At 46.1% G+C, this 9804-nt stretch overlaps 1 protein-coding gene across 1 annotated transcript in view; it reads left to right on the top strand.

The window, feature by feature from the left end:
• Window positions 1-6538: 6538 nt before the first annotated feature.
• Window positions 6539-9804, top strand: part of DGKZ (diacylglycerol kinase zeta) — a 142893-nt gene continuing 139627 nt past the window's right edge. The window contains exon 1 of the mRNA XM_035115432.2: window positions 6539-7419. Within this exon, the coding sequence (XP_034971323.2) occupies window positions 7151-7419 (269 nt within the window). The 5' untranslated portion in view covers window positions 6539-7150. The remainder of the gene's footprint in view (window positions 7420-9804) is intronic.

Below are 9804 nucleotides of genomic sequence, written 5' to 3'. Positions count from 1 at the left end.
ATAAATTTTTATTTCCGTGGACATATTTACAACACTTCGCTTGGAGATGAATCTTTTCCATGGGCTAAAATTTTGAATCAAAGGCTTTTGTGTCTCTCCCAGCAAATGAGACTATGTGACATCATCAGCAGAGTGAAAAGACCCACCCCATCCTCTTTGAGACTGGAACAACTGACTTCCAGACTATTTTTACCTGGTAAGTTGCCAGCAAAGATAATCACCCTTTGGAGGGATTAGCAAGTATAAAGATTGTACTGAAGTTTTGTCCAAACATACGCCAGGATCTCCCTGTTCCTGGTCTTACACTCTATACAGTTCTTCAACCTTGGGTAACAGATATTTGTTGGACTACAACTCCCATAATCTCTGCCATCTTAACCAAAGATCAAGGATGATGGGAGTTGTAGTCCGACAGCATCCAGGGGCCCACAGTTAAAGAAGTTTGCACAAACTCTAGCACACAGTCCACTGGCTGTCAGATGGCCTTATTACATTATTCTTCTAAATGTTTTGATTTGCGTGCTGCCTTGGAGACATTATGGGTGAAAGGCATGAAACCCCAGCACAGATTAGTGGGGAAGGGATCCATAACTGACTGGATCCAGGGATACATTCGGATGCATTGAGCAATAAATAGCCCCATACTTTTTAATGGAAAAATATTAGCCTCTTGCCTTATGGGAAAAGGCAACAGCAGAATCCTGAGGTGACAGAATGGCATGTGCCATTCCCGACTGCAGGTGGAAGATCTTTTTTTAAAAAAAGTTTCCCACATTAAAAAAAACAAATCCCTGCAACTATAAAATTTGAACCTTCCTTCCTGATGCATTTGTTTGCTTATTTTTTGAAACTGAAATGAAATATTTTATGTGGGAAGTGATCCATTATGGCACCCCCTACCTGCAGTGGTACAATCCATTCAGCTATCTCAGGTTTTTGCAAGGGGCGGCCGGGGGGGGGGGAGACTTTGGTCTTTCAGATTTCAGTGGTGCCCTGTGAGAGGCCAAAATTCAGCAGCCCCCACCTTTTGCCTTCCATTCTGCACATAGCTGTGTTGCCCTGCAGCGCCCCCTAGGCTTGGCACCCAGTGTAGAAGAACCAGTCACACTGCCCTAAATCCGCCTCTGCTTTTACCACCTCATTCTGCTGGATGTTCAGAGGAGAGAAGCCCAATATATGGCTTTATGTATAGTTCTTATTATTTGGCTATGCAACTTGATCCTACGGAAGTTTATTCAGAAGTATGCCCCACGGATTTCAAACTGGGCTTACTTCCAAGTAAATTTAATGGAAGCCTTGCTTTTCTCGGACTTTATTCTTTAAGGATCTCAATTGTCATTATACAGAATGAATTTTGCCGTTTTGATGGGGACGGTCAAGTGGGGCACGTTAATCCTTATGTGGCATGTCACACGGCAACAGATCCTCCTGCAGCTTATCAGAAGCTCAGCAAAACTCACCAAGTGCCTCTAGGTACATTCAGGCAAAAAGAAAATGTCTGCGTCAGTGCTTGCTTGTGAGTGTGAGACAGGCACTGTGAAAAGAAAGTGAGGAGGAGGAGATAGCAAAAACTTTTTAGCTGTGGGGGGGACTCTCTTTCTGACCTTGTTGCTCTTTTAGGAGAAAGTGTGGCATTGGAATGGAAACTGGTATGTTCTGGGCAGTTCTGTGATGCCACAATTGCGTGGCCAAATGAAGAAGACATAGGAAGCTGCCTGTCTGGTCAGTTTCACGAACAACTCTTCTAGGGCACAGCAAAGAAGAATGCTCCCATATTTTTTCCCTTTGCAGGTGCATCTTGAATCTGACACTTCTTCTGAATTCATGCTGTGGCTACAAAGGAAGAAACCATCTCAGATAAGGGTGCCCAGCCTAAGTTGTAGCTGCAAAGGAGGAATTGGGAGCTCATTTAGAAGCGGCTCCCAGTTCTCCCTTTGGAGAAGGGCTTGGACTTTCCCATGTCTTATTGTCAAATGACATCAGGTGTGGGCAAGGTGGGTTCACTCCAAAGGCTTCATGGGCCAAATCCAGAGGCTACTGCTCTATTCTCCCTCTCCCCTGCAACAGACACTCAGTGGCCACAGAGCATAACCAGTCCTCATTAGGCTGTTTTGGAGAGTCTCCCCACTTAGGCCTTTTTTCCTATACATTTTTGTACAGTACTTCTGTTAACTTAGGGTTACCCCCTCCCTCCAGCCGTCTGCTGATACCTCTTGTTGCTGCCTTAGGTATATAAGGAGTGGGAAACCATTGGCCCTCCAGATGTTACTGAACTACAATTCCCATCAACCTCAGCGAGCATGCCCAAAAGCCAGGGATGATGGGAACTGTAGTTGAGCAATGCCTGGCAGACACTTTGAGAATGTGTTTTGCTATTAGTGTTTGCTGCAGCAACTACAGTGATACCTTGGTTTACGAACTTAATCCGTTCCAGAAGTCCGTTCTTAAACCAAAGCGTTCTTAAACCAAGGTGTGCTTTCCCATAGCAGTGGGGAACTCAATTTACAAATGGAACACACTCAACCAGAAGCGAAACATGTTCTTATTCCAAGGCAAAGTTCACAAACCAAAACACCTGCTTCCAGATTTGCAGCGTTCTTAATCCAAGTTGTTCATAAACTAAGCCATGGGTAGGCAAACAAAGGCCCAGGGGCCAGATCCGGCCCAATCGCCTTCTAAATCCAGCCAGTGGATGATCTGGTAATCGGCGTGTTTTTACATGAGTAGAATGTGTCATTTTATGTAAAATGCATCTCTGGGTTATTTGTGGGGCCTGTCTGCTGTTTTTACATGAGTAGAATGTGTGCTTTTATTTAAAATGCATCTCTGGGTTATTTGTGGGGCATAGGAACTCATTCATTTCCGCACCCCCCCCAAATATAGTCTGGCCCCCCACAAAGTCTAAGGGATGGTGGACCGGCCCCCTGCTGAAAACGTTTGCTGACCCTACCACTTTATTCCAGATTATCAATAAGCGAACCTGAGACTTGGTTAGCAAGCTACACACGTTACATTGCAGAAGTGCAATGACCAACAGGAGGAAGTGGCCTGCACTGGAGAAGAGAGACAAGTGGGTGACTAACTCCCCCCGCCCCCCGCCCACTGACAATCACTTTCTCCCTAGAATCCCCCCCCCAGCTTCCTTTGCCCATGGAGAGTTTCAGACTCATGTTTGCTGTGAAATCCCCTTAGGCTGGTTTTAAATGTGAGAAGCATATTGACTCAGCTAGATCAGCCTCTGGCTATCTGGCAGAAACATAAAGAACACTGAGCTTTAAACAGCACAGTATCCATTTTTGTATTTCAGTGGTCTAGTAGAGGAGAAATAAAGCAATTGCAAGGTGGATCTCAGTTCATAGGCAAAAGGGAGCATTAAGTCCTTGGAGCCAAATGATTTTTTTTGAAAGGTGTGTTATCTAGCCACCCATTTCTGGCTACTCTGGCTACTGTGAGGCCCATGCAGAGCTGGGCTCCCTTCTTGGGAAGGTGGAAATAAGAGCACAGATGCAGCAAAAATAGCCCATAGTCCAAGCCTTACACTAACAAAATGCCACCATTTGATAGTATCTTGTATGCTGAGGCATGTAAGATACGACCAAATGAATGTACATTTCACTGGCTGAATGTGCACCTTGGGCAGAGGAGATGACAGCTGATCTAGAGAAGAGGAACTAATGCTATCTGGGGGTTGATGGGGCTGAGTCATGGGAGAGATTTGAAAGGAAAGCCTGGGGAGTTTGGCTAAATGACAAGTCACGACAAGGCAGTAGGAAGATGTGGGAAGTGTGGGGGGCTGAGATGTCAAGCGATTGATGGGTGTAACCCTAGTGAGGCAAAGAGAATGCAAAAGGCGGAGATGTCACACAAGTGACATGACTTGTTTCTGGTGCGCAGATTCAAGGACTCTTTCACTTCCCAGGTGCTGCTGACATTATTTCCTCATGCTGGTTTTGGGTCTGCAAAGAGCAGGCACGGTTTCTCTTGCAAATCTCAAGCAGCTCCTCCTCGCAGATATGCACGCATGCCCTGCTGAAATCCGCTTTTGTGCAGGAGGATAACTGTGTCTCAGAAAAAGAAAGATGGCAGCACTGAACCTGGTTGGGCTTTATGAGATAGCTGAGAGACAGCAGGAGAGGAACTCACTCTGACGCCTCTTCCTTTCCATTCCTGAAAGGCTGCCTGCTCTCAGGAGAGCCAGTGTGGTGTAGTGGTTAAGAGTGGTGGACTTGTAATCTGGTGAACCGGGTTCGTGTCCCGGCTCCTCCACATGCAGCTGCTGGGTGACCTTGGGCTAGTCACACTTCTCTGAAGTCTCTCAGCCTCACTTACCTCACAGAGTGTTTGTTGTGGGGGAGGAAGGGAAAGGAGAATGTTAGCCGCTTTGAGACTCCTTCGGGTAGTGATAAAGCGGGATATCAAATCCAAACTCCTCCTCCTCCTCCTCCTCCTCCTCCTCCTCCTCCTCCTCCTCCTCCTCCTCCTCCTCCTCCTCTTCTAGGCAACAGATGAGAGGTGATGGTCAGCAACAAGGCCAAGATTCTGGTTAACAGGAAGGATTGGTGGCCAAGCAGATTCACACCCTTTGGTGCTAAGAAACTGTGTATAAATGGCACTACAGATCTCTGGAGAGGACAGTCAGATGCCTCATCCCCTGAATTACAAATGCAGACCAGGCACAATCCTGCTGTGGTTTCACGTACATACATACAAGTGGGGGGTGGTAGAGGGGGAGAGAGAGGAAGGGAATATTTCTGAATGTTGCCTGATCTTTGTGCATCAGGATCAAATTGGTTCTTTAGAGAATAAATATCTGCATGTGCTGTACATCTCTATTGGCTGGGTACTTCATGTAATAGAGCCAGTTTCTACTGGTATAATTTAGTCCAGTCCTCAGAGCATCCCTGCCCATTCACCAAGTCGTGCTTGGTTTCTGGTGCAGTGCTGTCTTAGCCTCAGCCTCTAGAAGCCAGGTGCATACTTTCCAGTGCGACCAAGAGACATGGGAGCAGGGTAGAGATGTAGAGGCTACGGAGCAAAGATTTACTGATGCAATATTCCATGACTCCTTTAATGCAAGACCTAGGAGCTTCTATAGACTCCTCTTCTTTTTTTTTAAGCAATGGAAGTATTCCACTTGCCCCAACCGTTCCCTGCAAGCACAGGAGGATGTGTTAGGCAACTTCGTTAGTGGATAGCTAAGCTGCTGGGAGAAAAATACCTGTTTCGTTTTGGGGGGTGGGGTGGGATAAAAAATGGAAACTGTGCCCTCCTGTGTTAGAGAGGGGAAGTGCACTGGGTTCCAAATAAGGAGTAGGGGGTGGGTAGGAAACAAATAAGAATTGGGGTATATTGGTGAGAAGGGAAAGTGTTCAATTTTTAATTGTTGACATGCTTTTGTTTCTTGTAAAGGACGGCGTGAGTATTCGCATTTTAGAGTATAAAAGCACTCATCCTGGAAAGAACTAAAGAGATAAAAGCGAAAGCAAAAACAAACCTTTAAAGAATGCCCACATTATGTGCATGCATGCGTTGTGTCTTTTATTATGACTCATGTCCTGGGCACTGTCCAGTAGGTACCTCTGACAGTTGCCCAACTAGTTGATGCATAGCAGTCTCAAGAGCAAGGGGGGTGCCAGCTCTGGAGAAAATCTCATTTAACCAGCAATAATAAATTGGGAGAGTCATGGGAAAATGAGATTTACCTGCAGTTTATTCCCTTCTACTAAAGGCAAGCATGCAGCCATTTCTCCAGAGGAAGAAGCCAAAGCCTTACACCCCCTAAGAGTCCTTTTTCTTATTTTCTTATTTTGATAGCACTATATATAGTACAGCAAGCTATAAAAGTTTCGTTCCCATCTGTTTCCTACAAGCACCCATTCTTCCTCCCACCTCATGATAAGGATAAGTAAGCAGTATTTTTTTTAAAAAAATTATTTCACGGTGTTTCCTTGCAAGGCAGGTCATTATTATTTCCATTTTACAGATAAAGAACTGAGGCGTGACTTGCCTAAGACAAAAAAAAGTGAATTAAAACATCTGTTCACTCTTTTTGCTCAGCACCTGGTGCCCTCCAGATGTTTTGGACTACAGCTAGATGGGACTAGTCCGAAACAGCTGGAGAGCACCAGTTGCCAAAGAAACAGCTATGCCCCGCCCACTATTTTAAACAAACAAACAAACACGCTATTATTGGATGGACCCTATTCTTTATCCATCAGAAATCACTCTAGCAGACCACTCACCCACTTTTCTTCTTCGTGTGTGGTCTTGCTCACACCCTTCGGATTTTCCATGTGTGCACGGAGGTCAGACTAGATGATCCCTGGGGAACCCCTCTCTTTAAGATCGAATCCTTTCTCAAACAAATCTCAGGGCATCGAGGATCGGGTCACAGTTCCAGGGCTCAGTTCTGCCTGGATTATAAAGGGTTAAGTGCCCGCTTCCGAGTGTCTCTTAGGTGACACTGCTCTCCGGTGTAGCGTTAGCACAGCCCCCTTCCCTCCCTCTCCCCCCTCCGTCTCTCCCTTTGCTTTGTCTTCTGCGGCAGCAGGGTCCGCGGAGTCTCTCCTTTCCCGCGGGTGATTTCTTATCACTGCTGTCCTGGCTGTTCTGGAGGAAGTCGCCGAGGTGGAGAGCATCGGATCCCAAGTCATGAAGAAACCCTGACTGGTCCTTTTCTTCCTCCAGCAAGAACACAAAAAGGATAAGGCTTCCCCATCTCCTTTGGCAGAAATTGATCCTTCACGAGTTGGCTGCCTCCTTTTCTCTGTTGGCCGTCATATTAACTTCTTATTCCCATTTTTAAAAATCTTCCTGCCTCTCTGGAAAGGCAGCTGGGTTTGGGGGGCTAATTCCTCAGTCTTGTCTAAGTTTATGGGATTCCCCCCTCCCTCCCCGGAATTCCTCGTGCTTTTGTTTTCCTGAATGAATGAGGCCGATGAGTGATAATTCCAAGGGAACAATAGCCACCCATTGAAGAATCTGTCAAATCTTCTCAGCCAAGCAAGCTGCCTTCCCTGTTCTCTCTCCTTCCTTCCGAAGAAATCCAAGCCCACCGCCAAGAACAGCAGGGTGGGCGCCGAGTATTGTGATCCTCTGGGTAGCAAGTGCCCAGGAAGCAAGTGCCTGAGTCCGTCTTACTTGGGAAAGAATGGCTGAAGCTTCTCCCAGGACCTGGAGAGGATGCGATTCTGCTGGAGAAGAGGAAGCAGCCAGAGGAGCTAAAGCAAGCTGGCAAGGCTCTGCAAGAGAAGAGTGGAGGGTTCTAGGAGCCGGGAAGTCACTGCCCCCCAGCCTGCAGCTGGGCCACAACTTGAACCCGCAGCCGGAAGAGGAGAGAGCCGAAGCAGGCCCGTCCCTAAGGGCGCAGATGGAGGATCAGTTTCTGCACTTGACCATCAGAAAACAGGTGTCCTACAGGTAAGGGCTTCCTCCAGTCAAGTCACCAAGGGGGCTGGTTCTAGGAAAAGCAAGACATTTCAGGTTGTTGCCTCCAGTGAGTCTTCAGGTGGTTTTCTGCTCACTCTGAACGTTTTGTGAACTACCAGAAAGCGGGTCTGGGGGAGACACAGGGAAGAGCAACATCCAAGTCCTGTGCATGTTTGCTTGCAAATAAATTCCGCTGAGTTTATGGGGACTCAGTCTCAAGTAAGTGTGCCTAGGGTTGCAGCCTTAGTCTTTTTCAGTCAGCAACCAAAAGTCTACGTGTGTGTGTGTGTGTGTGTGTGTGTGTGTGTGTGTGTGTGTGTGTCAAGTACAGGAATAGCCAATGTGGCACCCCCTCCAGTTGTAGTTGGCCTGCAACTTCCATCATCCCTGATTGTTGGCCCTGCTGAATGAGGTCGATGAGAGCTGGAGTCCAATAACCACTTAGCTCCCCCTTTATCATTATAGATGGTCGTAACAGATTTAATATAACTAGGGAATTGATCGGCTAAATCAATGTAATTTTACCCTCACATACAATCTCTTTCCCTTCCCCCTGAAAAACACTTTAAGCATCTGTGGATGGCAGAGAAATGTAAATAAGGAAGTGAGGCAGAAAAACTTCCGAAGTGTATGACTGGGAAACCTGGAGGCGGGGGTGATCGAGAAAATAAATTTAAATCAGATACAGTCATTTGTGTTTCCTGTATTTGTCTCTGCCTTTGAAAGCACACCACCCCAAGCCATTCTTTTTGGCCCCGTTATAGTGAGGCTATCGACTTGGGTCTGAGACAGTAGCCAACTTGCTTACGGTAGCTGAGATCCCAGTCCATATACTCATGTCTGTGATGTCTCTATTCTTCTTGGTCCAGGGCATGGCTCCTGTTATGAACCTACAGACTTCATTCTAGCTGATGCCAAGACTTGGTGACTGCATTAGCTGAAGGGATCAGAAGGACACATGTACCTATAGAGGAGTAAAATGGGGTGGTGGGACGAGAAAGTCGAAGGGCAGCTGCTACTACATGGGCCTGTGAGTAATGGAGATACGAGGGAGTAAATAATTCGTGCCCTGTAACCTAAGCTATTGTTTTTGTAATTTGCACAGTTGTAAATCGGGTTTCTGTAGGTGACAATCTGAAAGCTTTTGAGCTTCTTGGAGCTGTTCTCTATTAAAGCTAAAAATAACTCCAAGTATATTACTTTGCAATGCCACTTTAGTTACCAGCTTTATAATAACCCCTTAACACTTTAAGTTGGTAGCATTAAACAAACAAAACTGGGTGTCACATAATATAAGAAGCCATGGTTCGCTATGACTGAAAGTTCAGAGCTAAATTTAAAGCTTCCCAGGTTGCTTGAAGAAGAGCTTTGTGATACTAAAAAGCTTGCCCATTCTTCCCCACAGAAGCTGCCATCGCCTTACCAGCCTTGCATGCTGATTCTCCCTGACCATCCCCATACAAACACTTCAGCAGTCAATAACTGATGGCATTTTGAAGTGATTTACTGTACACTCATGGAGCAACTTTCTGTCCTGAACCGCTTATGAAGGAAAATACTTTATATAGAAAACATCCTTGCTTCATGGATACTAGTGTTTCTGCTGCAAACAGATAAAATGGGGGTGACATACCCCCACCTTCAAACACCATTGCTTGCATCTGAGAAGGCTGATCTAATTATCTGATGAATTTGTATGTTGCAGCGATTCAAATGCTAGATTTAGATGTGGAAAGTGCCCAGGCTTACATCCCCATTCAAGTATCATTCTCATTCAAGCTCACTGAAAGGACAAGTCACTTTCTCAACCTAACCTACCTCGCAGGGTTGTTGTGAAGCCAAAGCACTGCTCTGAGCTCATTGGAGGGAGGGAGGGAGGCTGTAACTAACTAATAATAGACCTGTGCTTAGGGTCTCCTAGAATGACTTAGGTGGCCAACTTTGTGCATAGCAGATCTGGGGTCCATGGGGCTATAATTCAGGAAAATGAATGGTGCTACTATAGCACATCTGATCCCCACAGTATATATGGACAAAATGCTTCATCCAAGGACCAGGAAAGGCATATCTCTGGCTTCTCACAGGAAGAAGATTGTTGCCCAAGGAGAAATGTTTCCCTGGACACTTAATGGTTATATGCCTGAACATCAAACGGAGGTTGTGGAAAGTTGCTGTTCAAATGCCCCGGCCCAAGACATTTACTGGTAGTCATTATTAGTAGGTGTGCAGCATGATCTGTGAGCTATGCTCTAGATTACTTTGCAGCAGCCTTTACCAACCCGGTGCCTCCATATTTTGGATGACAATTCTCATCAGCCCCAGCTAGCATGGGCTAGGGGGAGTTGTCACCCAAAATATCTGGAGGGCACCAAAGGA

Source organism: Zootoca vivipara, chromosome 1 (genome assembly GCF_963506605.1).
Source record: "Zootoca vivipara chromosome 1, rZooViv1.1, whole genome shotgun sequence".
Taxonomy (NCBI): domain Eukaryota; kingdom Metazoa; phylum Chordata; class Lepidosauria; order Squamata; family Lacertidae; genus Zootoca; species Zootoca vivipara.
The sequence above is the reverse complement of the archived record's forward strand: the minus strand, read 5'-3'. Positions and strand labels throughout refer to the sequence as shown.